The sequence below is a fragment of the Bombus vosnesenskii genome, unplaced genomic scaffold (genome assembly GCF_011952255.1).
Source record: "Bombus vosnesenskii isolate JDL3184/JDL3185 unplaced genomic scaffold, Bvos_JDL3184-5_v1.1 scf7180000013349, whole genome shotgun sequence".
Classification (NCBI taxonomy): domain Eukaryota; kingdom Metazoa; phylum Arthropoda; class Insecta; order Hymenoptera; family Apidae; genus Bombus; species Bombus vosnesenskii.
In genome coordinates, this window is record NW_022882985.1 from 1,576,103 (window position 1) to 1,591,316 (window position 15,214).

The 15,214-nt window shown below is 37.4% G+C and overlaps 2 protein-coding genes and 1 long non-coding RNA gene across 7 annotated transcripts in view; 1 reads left to right on the top strand and 2 right to left on the bottom strand.

Moving 5' to 3' along the window:
* Window positions 1-15,214, top strand: part of LOC117236599 (midasin) — a 144,049-nt gene that overhangs the window by 8,910 nt on the left and 119,925 nt on the right. The window contains exons 14-15 of the mRNA XM_033499694.1: window positions 50-274; window positions 445-573. Coding sequence (XP_033355585.1) covers window positions 50-274; window positions 445-573 — 354 coding nt within the window. The remainder of the gene's footprint in view (window positions 1-49; window positions 275-444; window positions 574-15,214) is intronic.
* LOC117236600 lies at window positions 230-3,858 on the bottom strand. Its single transcript, XR_004493885.1, has 3 exons — window positions 2,316-3,858; window positions 407-2,060; window positions 230-313 (listed from the first exon to the last, which is right to left on the bottom strand). It is a non-coding gene; the product is annotated as an uncharacterized LOC117236600 (long non-coding RNA).
* The window catches only part of LOC117236595, a 77,867-nt gene continuing 69,858 nt past the window's right edge, over window positions 7,206-15,214 (bottom strand). For 4 of the 5 annotated variants that reach the window (XM_033499688.1, XM_033499690.1, XM_033499687.1 and 1 more), the window contains 3 exons: window positions 14,240-14,422; window positions 11,233-11,532; window positions 7,206-7,671 (listed from right to left, as the gene is read on the bottom strand). In XM_033499688.1, coding sequence (XP_033355579.1) covers window positions 7,492-7,671; window positions 11,233-11,532; window positions 14,240-14,422 — 663 coding nt within the window. In that variant the 3' untranslated portion in view covers window positions 7,206-7,491. Of the gene's footprint in view, window positions 7,712-11,232; window positions 11,533-14,239; window positions 14,423-15,214 lie in introns of all 5 variants that reach the window. The other variant, XM_033499691.1, reaches the window with a different exon arrangement.

Sequence of the window (15,214 nt, forward strand, 5' to 3'; positions counted from 1 at the left end):
TATGATGAAATAAACTTCTATCTAACTATTAAATGTTTTTTAATTACAGGTGATCGAGATATATAATAAGATTTTCTTAGAAAATGATTGGCCTTTACCAGATCCAGAGTACGTAGTCCACTTGACGAGAAAGAAGGTCTTTTTGGGAGACGAAATATTGGATCGCAGCGATTCTGCAGTGTACGAAAATGATGATTTATTACTCCTGAGGGAGCAGAAAACTGTCCTCAAGGGACTTGCGCAGTGTGTTAACATGAATTGGATGGCCATTCTCGTAAGTAGTTTGCAAACTGGTTTAACTTCCTCGAACAAACTATCGAATAATTATTTGCGTCTTATCTGCTCTTTTAAATAATTCTTATACAATTTATATAATTACGTAATGCTACAAATATTAATTATATACCATTTTATTAACTAATATATGTATCAATTCTGTAACAGATCGGTGGATCTGGAACCGGGAAGACCAGTCTCGTACATCTTCTTGCAAACCTGGCCGGGCGGAAGCTGAAATCGATCGTCGTCAATTCTGCGATGGATACTACGGAAATTTTAGGCGGCTTCGAACAGGTAAGTTATTTTATAAAAGTAATATGTTTTTGATTGCACGTTTAATGCATCTCTCGTAAGACAGAAAATTCTGTCCATTAATCGCAACTATGCGAATACGGTATGAAAAAATATTTTGAAATTTAATTAGTAATGTTAGGAAGAGAAGCAACATTGCTTCCAGCATAGATGTTAAATAGCAATACCGTATAACTAATAAACCAACATTTAATAAATTCAGCTCTGGTAGACAAGATAATTAAAAAAAATGGGCTCTCGACATTTACATTACTTCATGCACGATCATGAAGTAGATTTATGACATAAAATGTAATTAGTAATATATCAAATTCAGGTTTCATTGCTTCTTATTGCCTAATAATTCTACAATCAATGTGACATAAACTTTATTCAAACTATATAATTTTTAAAAAAGATAAAACTATACGTTTACTACATACAAGGAAGGGAAATGTATCAAGCGATAACATTGAAATTTTTAATTAAATCAAGTAAGCTTCTTCCTTACAAATTTGTTGCAGCAATCTTGCTTAAGTAGAAGTAGTAGCGTTTCTAAACTCGTTTATGCACAGAGCGATCTCAGCAACTGGACCAACTCCGTTTCGGATAAAAATAAGGAAAAAATAAAAGAGGGAAAATTTGCATGGTTTAATGAGTTCCGTTCTCCGCTGACAGGATTTTTTTATGGGTGCATCGATTCGTCCGCAGTAGTGTAATGGAACTTTTCCCTTTGAGCCGAAACTGAAATTGCGACTTTTTCGTACAAATCGATTTTTCAACACGATTTTACGAATGACGGAGCATAATATAGTCGTGGAAGAATTTAATTTAATTTACAATCCATTTCACGTTACATCCTCTAATAAATATTCAAACGGCGTATTTGAATTTTTTGAATTAATTTGCTTGCGCGTTCAAATTTATTACAATCGCATTGAGAAAATTTGTTTACTCTGTTTCTGTATTTTCTTTATCATTTATCTTCTTATCATTGCGTCGTTAACGTTCTACTCGATTTGCTTGTACCGTTTGCATAGTCGTTTCATCTCAGTTCTTCCATTCTTTCATTGGCTCTGTATCTGGCGTACTATTTCCTTTCTATTCGTCGTATAACCAATGTTATTCTTGAAGAACTGAAATTAAACGCCCCAGAGGGAGTCTTTACTGTTATAAGTTGATGGACGAGCGCCATTGTCAGACTCGAGAGGCCAGATAATCGCACGCCACCAAAGGATCAATGAGATTTCTTTCGCAGAAGCTGGAATATAACGTCTGTACCCGACGACTTGAAGTGCTTCTAGCTTTTAGTCTCGCTTCGGGCAACTTTTCCTGTTGCTCGTTGCCACTCGGGCCTCTTCTATTTAAATCCAACGAAATATCAAAATAACGTATGCAGCTAGCGCTAAGCAGTATGACATATCAATGAAGTAATTATTTTTAAACAATTATTTTGTTCCACCAATACTATCACAGCCTTTGTGAAGTTTCTAAAGCGGAGGAAGATTAAAAAATATTACTATTGTCAAAGATAATCTATCTTTATTTACACGCTTAGTAACATCGATGTCGTAATATTATAATATTATAAACGCAAATAATTGTTGTATAATCAACGATACAAATATCGCAATCAATGTTTTCGCACGATCTTCGCGTAATATCTATCGATCTGCCAGGCACCGTTTATCCATCAACTTAAATTAATTATCCTTAACGCTATCGTCATTCTGGCTAACACTCACGTTCTAATAATTTTTAAAAGACATACTTTACGAGTAATGTTCGTAAGTTTGCTCCGCCTTCTCTTACGAAAGTCTTTCCAGAGAAATTGACATTGTTTCAGGGATTTTCCGGACTTTATTTCTTTCATCTTTCGAATGTTGCTGGATTACGGTTCAGCTCGCGTATTTCCAGCGTTAAATTTCCTTCCACGCGTATCGATCGACGGCATCGACGAAAAAAAAAAAAAAGAAAAGGAAAATTTCTTTCTAAAGCAAGAACTACGTGACGAATTATGGAAACAGAGAAATAGAGCGGATAATAAAGAAATTTTCATCCTACAAACTTTTCCAACAAATACGACGGTTTTCAATTTCGCTTTTATTTCTTTTCTTCTTTTTCTACCACAAACGAAAGAGCGGCAGAAGATTTCGATCGAAATTGCAAACTGTTCTCACCGGAACCAGTTCGTTTCTGTAACTGTTCTACCCGCGTGATATTATCTGCAAACCACAATTTCTCAATTTATTGCTATAGTTAGGTGAGAAATTATCCCACCAGAGGTCTATAACTGTCACGAGTTGTGCAATTCTCTTCTCTCTTTCTCTTGTTAGCATCGACACTGTTGTGTATAGGAAGCTGGAAATGTGAAGACGCTATCGCAAGGCAGGTGGAGTTTATATTCGAGGATTTCGACCGATAAACGTTCTAGTTATCGCTGTTTGCATTCGTAGATCGAATGCACGGATTCTCAGCGTTGCGTGGTAATTATATTATGAATTCTGTATTACGTTCGATCCATTATCGAAATATCCAACGCGATGACGCGCAATTGCTAGAATTGCGTTCCGAATGATGCCAATTTTTCGCAGTTTACATTGTAAGAAGCAGCATTTGGCCACGTAAATATTGCTAAATTATAAATAATTTATTATATAATATATAAAATTTATAAAATAATAATCGCAGTAACGAAATATTCGATGTCGTGTTCTACTGTTCTTTCATTATCTCAATTCTTAGATATTTCAATGATTTATTTATTCCTTGGAGGTTAGGTGGTTCTTGAGATACAATTTATGCAAATTCTTAAAATCATCTACGGAAATTATTCGTGCAGAATGAGAAGCTTTCGTGAGATTTGTATCATAGAAATTGATCGTTGATTTTTCTAATTTTTTGAAGATGAATCGATGTTGCTGATTTTCGTGTGCTTTTAGAATTTTGTATATTTTGAGTACTTTGGAAAATTTCGATCAAAAAGTTAATTCTGTTCCAAGATCCATTCTTTTTTTCTCAAATTAGAATTTGCAGCGATTAGGTGAAGATTTGTTTAAATTTTCGTCGATCGGTCGTCATTAACAATTTCGATCAGCGTCAGTTACCAAAGATTTAGTTGCTCCTGGTATGAATGATATGCAAATGAGGGAAAATACAGTTGACCTTGTCACAACTGTTTATTAGAAGTAGGAAATAACGTTTTGGCAACGTTAAAAAATGGAAAAAACGTCGGCCATAATATTTCTATAAAATTCAATTACAGTACAATTGATATAAAATTAAATATAATACAAATTTACAAAATTCTCGGACACGTTATGCGAAGTCGTAAACCGAATATTAAGGTTGGCAACTAAGTGATTGCGGATGTTGTCATTAGGTGGTATTGACAAAATTGTTCTCATTTTCGATGGAAATTATTTAGAACTCGCGTACAAACATCTGACAAATTTTCCATTAAATTAAAACCACCGCTGTTTTTCTATTTCCTTCCCAGCAAACTTCAAACATTTTTATTTAACGGAGAAAAGTGGAAAGATATCTTTAAGCACAAACGAGAAACTCGTGCATTAAAACGTGTATTCTTCTTTTTTTCTTTTTTTTTTTTTTTTTTTTTTTTGTTACAAGAAAAAGTAACTCAGAGAATGCACGTCCGGAAATCCCTAAATGTTTGCATAGAAAATATATAATATATATACATACATATACATATATATATATGTATAGGTATATATTTATCTGCATATACACATATACAGAGTGACTAGTTTATTTTCATTACGTTTTCACTTTGACAACATTTCTCGAAACGTGTCGTTTCTTCCACGTATTTGACAAATCTGAAATTTTACTAATTTTCCTAAATTTCATTTGATAAATAGATTTTTCGATATACCGTGAACTGAAATTCTTATATCGAATTTCTGTCGTCATTATATTCTTGACAGTCACGTTAATGTGTTAATTTCTTACCATCGAAAGAAGTAAATGAGAAGCTGTCAATACAGAATCGTACAGTCTTTTATTCGAATACATAATTCCATTATTCACGAATTAAACATTTATTCATGGCTGAAGAATATTTCAAACGAAAACAGACAGTACAGTGTATATATATATATATTGTAGTATCGTGGACGAGAGACCTAAGAGATATCGGACGAATTATAAACAATGTCGCGAGAAAGCCGAAGTGTGTTGTCGGTCAATCGAATAGTTTCGTCGAAAAGGCCTACGTGACTCTGGCCACGAACGGTTGCTAAACACGTGCGTGGTGGGGCTAAAACAAAGGACAAAGGGACGCTAAGGGAGAAAGACGAATTAACAGTCAGTGTTAGTTGAGAAGTCAGAGAGTGCAAACTGTGTTGTCGAGAGAGTGTGGTCCGCGTGAGAGAGGGCGTTTGGATCCGTGGTGACGAGTGTTGCAAATTAACCATCTAGTTGTCTTAATTGTAATACGTTATTGTGATTAGTTCACGTTAAACAACAATCGTTTCCTGTTTAATCAACATCTGTTTAGTCCATTTATTATAAATAAACTAATTGTAGTATAAGATCTTACAATATATATATATCAAATATCCGTTAAACGAAGAGTCTAATTACAACGAAAATCATGTTACAGTTTCACCATTATACATCGTATATCGAACAATTTCACGCTCGACACCGCTACGAACAGCGTTTAATTATCGGACACCCTGTATATGCGCACATGCGACTCCGCTTCTGTATATAATTATCTGTATAATACGTGTATAATAAGGATAATCGTAATAGCAAATAATATATATATATATATATAATAATAGTAATAATCGAGGCAAAATCTCGATCACTTTGAGTCCCCAGTTTAATGGAAAGCTCATTCGAAGGTGCAGACTATCTAACGTATCCCTAATTAATCGCTTAATTGATCGCTAATTGGTGCTGCTAATGCTCTGTTCGATTCACAATTTAAGGAACTATTTATGTTTTGTCGGTGACATTCTGCGCTTTTCTACTTTTCTTAAATAATCTCTAGCTTGTTTCTTCGCGCCGCTTTCGCTTCTGCTTCGTTTCATTTTACTTTACTTTACTTCGTTTTATTTTATCTTCATTGATTTTGTAGTTTCATTGAATATAGCGTTATCTAAACAGAGTCGTCTAGAAAGCGAAGTTTTACATGGAAACGTGCTTAACGTTGGCGAAACGATCATTTCTCCTATCTCTTCGTCGCGAGTTTTGGCAATCTTCGAAGATTATTGTTTCAACGGTTCTTTACAGAACCTCTTTGGCAACGATTTTCCTTTGTCTTTCCACCTCTCCGCTTGTTTCTTCGCGCCTGTATCTCGTTACGAGATCCACGTTGCTTGTTACGACCGGAAAGTGAACGTCCCGCGGATTTGTCTTCTTTTTCTTCTTTTCATTTTCGCGCGAGTCTTGGGAAGTTTGCGTGTTTCGAAGAGGAGGATTCCTAGTCTACGAAGAGGAATTTGCAAGTGGACAACTCAGTTTCTCGGTTGGCGTCCATTTGCAATCTTCTGTCAGTCGATCGACATCATCGAGTTTCTACTCTTCAGCGCTGCGAAGATATCGCGCGTACGTGCATATCTGTTTAGTAAATTGGACAAATCTAGTTTTGGAAATATCTTTGGTCGTTTTTGGAACGGCTTCGGAGAATTCATAGGAATTTATAGAAATTCTAAGTATCTTTTTTAATATTAAACGTATACTATTCAGCATTTTTTCGATATTTCTTTCGAAGGACGAATTGAACGTTTATTGCAGCTTTTCGTACATTACAAACATTAAATTGCTCTTTCATCAAATTCATCATCGCTGACGAATATGATCATTTTACAAAATTATCTCGCAATACCATCGATTAAAAACGAATGACAAGTATCTTTTGAAAATTGGTAAAAATTTCTTGCATCGTCTTCTTATACACCAAATATTTATTTCTCATCTAACTGACATTTAATATCTACTGTATACTTCTTGATTTTTCAATGATTATATTACTCGTACGACTAAAGATACGCCAAGTATAGTCACGACAATAAGAATTGAATAATTCGATCGAAGAGATTTTACGAAAATGCAACTAGCGACATACAAATTTTTTTTTTCTTCCGTTTAATTATCGATTTTTCATCGATACTTGAGTTATTATTAATTTTGTAACGCGAGGAATTTATAAATTAGAGATTTGTTTAAATGTAAATTATAGATTAGTTTCGCTAATTTCGTGACAATCGATCGCGCAATTGTGCGTGCGTAGTGTAGCATGCGACGGATCGACTTCAACCAAAGACTTTTTTACACAAATTTACAGAGCTTTTTCCAAACATTTTAACATTAAAAAATTAATTATTAATTAATTTTTAATATAATATTAACATCACGCACAATCTATCCTCGATTAGGTTAGAGAATAATTGAAACAAGAATTTACATAAAATTCTTAAAACATTCTTCTTCTTGTCGTTCTAAAATCTTCAAATTGTTAACGTGTTACACTTTATTCTCTCTTGGAAGGAGCATTTGTTAAACAATTTTTAACCATCTCAATTTTTAACCTTGACAATTTTTTAATCTTCTCTCAAGCCTCAAAAATATTGTATTCCTATTTCCAATATAATTTCATCGAATTTTCCACGGAGATTGTTGAAAAACTCGTTAGTACAGTTTGAAACAACTACAAGGAAAATTTGTCTTTTCCCATCCAACGGGAATTTTCTGCTTTATAAAATAAAATAACGTACCAAGCTATGGACGAACGTTTACGTAATTCGTAATGAAATTGTTTCGAAATTTTCTCGTTGAAACTTTCCAAATGATATGCATAATAAGCAAAGCAATGAACCAAGTTCGCGAAAGAAAGGGAATTCTGTAATGGAATCTTGCTGGTTTAAGGAAACATGTTAAGAAAGTTTATTCACTAGGTAGATCGCTGCTAGTTGGGCTGACGTTCACTTCCGAGTCGCTTATTTTCGGGGCCGGCGGTAACAAAATGCTCGATCTTCTACTAACGTCTTCCTCGTAAACGCTTGACGTGCTTTTCGACCTTGAAACCAGAGTCCACGGATCCGGCGGTACGATCATAACGTCGTCCTGTACGGTTTAATTCCGCGATTAATTACGATTAGTTAATCTTAAACAGAAAGTGTAGAGAAGGACACCTTTATTAATGACGAACATCATAGAGTCACCGGTTTGCTTTGCATGCTGTTCTCGTGCTTGCAATTGTGCTTGAAATACACTGCTCGCCAAAAACATAGCCCAGGTGTGCTATCTTTAATTTCTCAATGACGCGTGTCAAGTTTCTCGTGTGTAACGTATAATAGGAAAACATTATGAGCTCAGGTGAGGTGATCAGGTCCAGAAATGCATTCTGTATGATTATTTATTTGTCCTTTGATTAAATTTATGTATCGGACGCTATTCGTTCTACCATTGATGAACTTGATACTTGTCTTGGCGAAATAACCGATGCCCGCCCAAACCATCACGCTGCCTCCTCCCATTTGTCGTCGAATTGCTGACATTGTCTCTTTTCTTATGTCATGAAAATAATATCGCAACCCATCAGGACCATCCAAGTTGAATCTTTTTTCGTCTGAAAATAGTACCCTTCTCCGTTTCTTTTTCCAATGCACTGTTTCTGTTGCAAAGCGTAAACGTTCTATTTTGTGTTTCGTTGTTAACGAAGGTTCCTTTTTCAATTTTAGCCACTTAATATCTTTGCAGGATGGTAGAACTCGACGAACACTCGAAACACCGGCACTAACACTAGATTTTTCCATTATTTGCTTCGTCGTTAACTGCCAGTTGGAAGCTACGCTCAAAATTGCTCGCTTATCACGATCGGATAACGATGACGGTCGACCAGTATTTTTCTTTTTGCCATAATCTTCGACATTTTTTAAGAAATCCTGTATTACTTTACGACTTCTTCTTATTACTTTCGATATTTCTGCTACTGATAACTGTTGCTGTTTCAGTCCAAGAATTTGCTTTCTTTCAGACTCGTTTAATTTTTTTCCGCGTCCCATACTTACAAATTTGTATAATATTACTCGTTGATAGATCATGAACTACCAAGCAATTTCTGAACGTATTAACAGAGTGTGCTATCATTTCGTTCTTGAAATAAAACAATTTTTTTGTTACACACTAAACCTCACAATATTTTTCATTGTTTTCAATTAACCGCATATTCTCGGCTCATAATGTTTTCATATTATACGTTACAAACGAAAAACTTGATACGCGTCATTGAGAAATTAAAGATAGCACACCTGGGCTATTTTTCTCGCGAGGAGTCTACGTATCTCGCTACTATCGCTACTTTTTTCTAATATCTTTTCTTCTCAAACAATTGCTGTACTACGAAATTAGAACGAAATTATTTTTGAAAAATCATTTATTAGCTATACGAATGAACAATCCAAGTATTTTCAGTGAAACCAAAAGTTTATTAAAAAAAAAAAAAAAAGATACCGCAAATCGTTCGATCAAAGTATTTGTTTGTCGTTTTCTATAACTTTAAACCGTCTGTTATTTCATTGGCAACTAAGTGATTGCGGATTTTGTCATTAGGTGGTATTGACAAAATCCGCAATCATTTAGTTGCCAATGAAATAAACCGTGACAACGTTGGATCGTACGCGATGAAAAATCGTAATGAATGTTATTTGAGACGCGTTGCAACAGCTACTTTGGTCGCCAGACATTACTCTTCTTATCAAATACCCATTTCCAATTAATGGATCAGATACTAAAGTAATTCGACGATTGGATGTCAGCCGGAAGACGCAGCATTTCTCCGATATGAAATCCATCACTTGGCTGATGGATGGTTCGAAGTTAGGGAAGAAACCAATGGCGAATACTTTGATCGAGAAGAACTTGCTGTATTTTCTTTTAAATAAGCTTCCAGTTTCTCTGGAAGCTTGCAATCGTCTGTTTGTGTACCTAATACTCGACAAACTTTTAATCATTTGACGCAAAGATAAGAAATAAAGGAAAGTTGAATTCTCCTTTGCGCAAACTCATACTTATTAGGTTGGCAACTAAGTGATTGCGGCATTTGTCAATACCACCTGATGAGAAAATCCGCGGTCACTTAGTTGCCAATCCAATAGATCAACAGAAACGAAATATTATTAGGTCATCCCATAAGTTCGTGCCGACTTTTGTGTATACATTTCATGTGTCGATTGTGTTGAGATATGTATAGTTTTCTGTGCTGGACTAGGTTAAATGCGTAGTAGAGATACTTGTATGTGAATATCAGTGTGTGGAAGTATGTGCGTCCGAAGCGTCTCGAGAACAAAGGAATGTAAACAGTTCAGTCCGTTAAGAGTCGGGTATAGAAGAAAGTGCTGAGACGCGTGCATGTGTGTATCGATTTGTCCATGAAATAAATATATCATTGTTTTAATATTGATCCTCAGTATAAATTTAGTGTTCCTATAACATTATTTCGGCTTCAAAGATCCACAATTTTCAACAGATTTATAAACATACGGCGATAAGGAACCAATACACTTGAGCTTAGCTGATCGAGAACAGGCTAGAGCAGATTTTCGTGGCTATAAGATGGTAATATAGTGAACACAGTGACTTCTAACGGTAAAAACTCATGAGTGAAGTGCGTATTCATTTTCGACATCTCGTGTTATATAAATTTCGGAAAGGAAGTTCTGTAACAATTGCCACGAAAAACATATGTGCTGTTTACGGAGAAAATGCGCTTTCATCTCGCACCTGTAGGAAGTGGATTGCGACGTTTTAGAGCTGGGAATTTCTGTTTAGAAGACGAGGAACGCTCCGGGCGTCCTCCTCAGACAGACGAAGATAAAATTCGGGATCTTGTTGAAAAATCACCAAGTGATACCATTAATTCAGACAACTATTGCATTCAGTTAGAAAAATTAAGGGAAGCACTAGCTGAAAAACGACCAGGTTTAGCGAATGGGAACAACGTTATCTTCCATCGCGACAACGCTAGACCGCATGTCGCGAAAAGCGTTAGAAAAAAATTGTCTGAATTTAATTGGGAAATTTTACCACATCGTCCATATTCCCCAGACATTGCCCCATCTGATTACCACCTGCTCAGAGCATTACAACACTTTTTAGTAGGCAAAAAATTTGAAAATATCGACATTCTGAAAAATAGCTTAGAAAATTATTTTAAAGAAAAACAAGAAAACTTTTATGGGACGAAATAATGGCCCTACCAGAAGAATGGCAAGAAGTTGTACAACGAGAGGAGGATTACATTTTTTCATGAAACTGAAAAATATGTAAACGATCTTTAGATATATATTCGTTCGAAAAACGGCACGAACTTATGAGATGGCCTACACAGCGAGTAGCGTATTTTCGACATTTTACGCGTACTTTTGCATCAACAAATTTCCCACGAACAGATGAAAATCCACGATGGTCTACGCAAATAAGCAGAGAAAACGAGCGCGAAGCTTCTCTAACAAACGAAAAGCTACAAGCCATTTTTCCATAGCAGCCAGCCCTTTGATAGTTTCATAAGCAACGAAGTTGTATCAGCAGCTCGTAAATCAACGTGACCTTCTTTCTGCGATGCTATTCTACGATCACTGTCATAGAAAACGTAGAAAGTGGCGAGAAAGCGTTTCTTTGAAATACCAGTAAATGTTTGCCAGTGGGTGGTAAAGGTGGTTTGAGCAGTGCCACGTCGGTTAGATCCGGACACGCATCGGGTTGCACCAGCGGTGGTTCCGGCGGCGATGGCACCGCCTCCATGGGTTCGTGGTATCGTGGTGGCTGCACGCTTTCCACGGGGATGCTTGGACCCAGAATCCAGCTGGCGATCACCTCGCAGCAGCCGCAGAAGAACTCCGACAGGCCTTGACGTAGGCCGCGGTGCAGGCTGAGGAAGAGCACCGGGTTCACGAATGCGTGGATGTACGCGATATGTAGAGTCACCTGGAATTTTCGTTGGCCCACGTTTGTAAAAACGATCGATTTCTATCAACTCGTATGATCTTAGAACGCAGCTGATCTAACTTGCGCGTTTACAAATATCTTTAAACTAATTAACGCGTCGAGGATTCATTCGGTGGATCAGCAAACAAATTGAAACTTTTTCTAAAACTTTTGCTGAATTTATATTCCCGGGAAGCTTCGTGAAACTGTCTGCAAACTTAAGCTCGTATGAGAAGATCACTTGAATATTCTAATTACGTAGACGTTAGACTAATGTCAGAGAATGTGAGGTGCCATTCATCGAGTAATGGGAAGGAGAGAAGCTAAATGTTTCTGTGGTGTGAGAAAGTCGAAGGAGAAGTGTTATTTGTCAGAAGACTAGAGAAATTTGTATTTTTGTCTGTTGGAGACAATTTGGACAGATGAATTTGGGCTGTTTGGGACAATTTGGACAGATCAATTTGGACTGTTTGAGACAATTTCATCGACCATATTCATCTGTCGCTTGATGCATTCAGTTCATTGTTCACCGGTGAATTGTCTCACGAATAAAAGAAACATTCAGCACTGTCTTCTCTTACGAATGCTCGTAAGCTGCTTTCGTCTTTGCTCAAGTGTCTCCTATTAGGAATATCTTGGATTCGAGGAAAGAACTGAAATTAGTCTGAGGGCAGTGTTTTGTGCAAACGACGATACTAAGACTGGAAACTGATAGAGGAACTGATCAAACGACTTGCTTTTGAATAAGAATACTCGGAAGAGGAAAGAAGACGCTTAATGGGGTATTACTGAAACGATCATATTCACGTAAATGAGGCAGACGACGTTGTCCTGACCTGTGGCAGTTTTGAACTCTTGCGGATTGTTACTTCTGTGTTCTTCGAAATTTTTGTACGATGCGTGTGAAACAACGTGCTTCATATTTTTATCGTAGATCTACTTCACCTTGAAGATCAACGAATAATCTCCCAGTTTGAGTGCATTCGCGTTTGCTATTAATCAATGCTTTTGGCCTGGCGAACTTATTCTCGCATCTCGTTATGGAAAGACGAGAAACGCGCGAGAAAAAGAGGAAGAAGAAGAAGAAGAAGAAGAAGAAGATGGAGGTCTTTGTGACTGGAACAGAAGAGCGAGAAGGTGGAACTTGAATTCGTATTGTACATCCAGGAAGCGAAATGACGGCGCGTATCCGTTGCTAGTGAATGGTTGTCACGTTAGAAAAGCTTGTGCGTCGATGTTTGAAAGAAACTGACGGTTGCTCGCGTGAAACACAGGAAAAGTGCAGTAGAACAGTGTCGTGGCATTGTTCGAGTCGGAGGATTTTTCAGTAATTTTTCTTCTAATTCTGAAATCAAATTTCGCCTGCTCTTGGCTACCTAAACGTGAACTGATCAACCAGAAACCAGATTCTCCGGTGAAATTCTACGTAGCTTTGTGAAATGATCTCTTGTCCAATACTTTGAGAAATCTGGTTTTCCAACGTACGCTTTTCTATACGTTCGGTTAGTCTGCGTGTGGAAATAGAAATTAGAGTGGAAGGCGTTAATTGTTAGCGAGAAGAACCGTTAAGAAAAATTCGATATTTCGTATCGAAGGCAAAGAATCATCGCCAATTAAAGATGTTGAATCTTGGCGATTCGATATAACGTCAGGTGGCCTTAATTGCAGCTGTGTTGAATTAACGAGGCCCTTGTTCCTGCGGAAATTCGTCCAACTTGAATCCATTTAATTATGAATACACGACTTCGACGTTAAATCAGAATCCATAAATGACGAAATTGTCTTACTCTTTGCTTTCTCGCGAAGTTCCATTTAAGCAAACAGCTACAACGTGTACAGTAGTGCTGTAATTATTGGCAACTAAGTGACTGCGGATTTTGTCATTAGCTGGTATTTACAAAGTCGCAGTCACTTAGTTGCCAACCCAATATTATTTGTCTACTGTGAACGACGCTTAAGAAGAATCGTAGGAAATTTGAATTTCGTCTGGGTATAAGAAAAAAGGACGCTGTAGATTGCAAGTAATGTCTTTGACTGTAATAAGTTGTTTAGTAGACGTTTATTCGTTGTTTAAAATGTTACGCCACTTCTGCCAGGCAATTCAATGAGCCCTCGTAACCTCGATATCTCCAGTTTTAGAACAGTGAAGAAGAGGGAGTCGCATAGTACTCGAGCGTCCTCGAAGCTAACATAAAACTAAAAGCAAAACTAAAATCTTAAGTAAACCACCTACACGGTGTCATAAATCCCCGACATAACACACCTGGATATAAGTAGACGACCCTAATACTAAAACCAACATAATGTTTCTTTAATCTCGGTGACTTTGAGAGATAAGAGAAACCAGTAAAGAGATAGGAATCTCGAAAAAAAGGCGAAGAAGAGCGTGTTACATCGGGAGAATTAACGTTCTGATCGTTAGACCAGAGATAGAAGAATCGGCTATTTCTGGTTCAACGTGCAAAAGTCGTTTCAAATTGTCATTTGCACGACTAGATTCGATCAATTGGATCGTTTCATCATTTCAACTAAAAGTATTAGTGCAATGTAAACGAGGTTTAACTGACTGAATGGAGAGAGCGTGAATAGTCACGCAACAACACCAATAGAATCAGTTTTACCTGTTTTCGTGCCTCCTTTTTGTCCTTTGAACTTGTTGGCGTGAATTTTCATTAAACTGTCATTTAGCTGGCGATTTTGCAATTACCTCGTAACCAGTTGTAATCCCGATGATAGGATGATTCACCAGAGTGACGAAGAACAGTGGTCCCCAAAAGATAACGTACGCGGTGGTGACCACCAGAAACATCTTCACCCTCTGCACGCCCTCCCTCTCCATCCTCTTTAAGTAATTCCTCATTTTCCGGTGCTCCTCCGCCGCTCCGCTCCTCTGAAGCAATACTTCCCTTTTAGCAGATCGACGAAACCAGATGCGCTGACGTTAGAAGAGCGTTTTGTGCTGGTCGACGCTGTTCCTCTTCCAGGGCGGCCGCAGAGGGGTCGACTCAGGCGTTAGACCGGCGAGAAATTTTAGCGAGTCGTCTCGTGTCAATGGAAATGTGGCGTTGAGTAGCTCGGTCATCAACATATCAACACGCACACACACACATATATGTATATATATACATGTAAATTCTTACATTTAACACGTTGACTAGCACGCGTGTTTTCAATGAAATCTCCTTCAGGACACGCGTGCCGCAGTACCAAGCGTTCTCTGCTAGCTAATCCCATCGATATTTTAGATAACTTAAATTAACTTAGATAACTTATTTAGATAACTTAATTGGTCATTGAGGAAGAAAGAAGAACTGATGGTACCGAGGAAGGTACAATTCAATTTGACGAACGGAATGAATTTAGTTACTCAATAGTTTTATTATTTCCTGTGGAATCTTTTCAAATACCTACGACGATTCTTCGCAAGCAGTCAAATAATCGTCACCCGAATACGGGTGACGCGGTCCCATTAGAAACTTTGCTGTCACCCGAATACGGGTGACGCGGTCCCATTGGAAACTTTGCTGTCACCCGAATACGGGTGACGCGGTCCCATTGGAAACTTTGCTGTCACCCGAATACGGGTGATGCGGCCCCATTGGAAACGTTGCTGTCACCCGAATACGGGTGACGCGGTCCCATTGGAAACTTTGCTGTCACCCGAATACGGGTGACGCGGTCC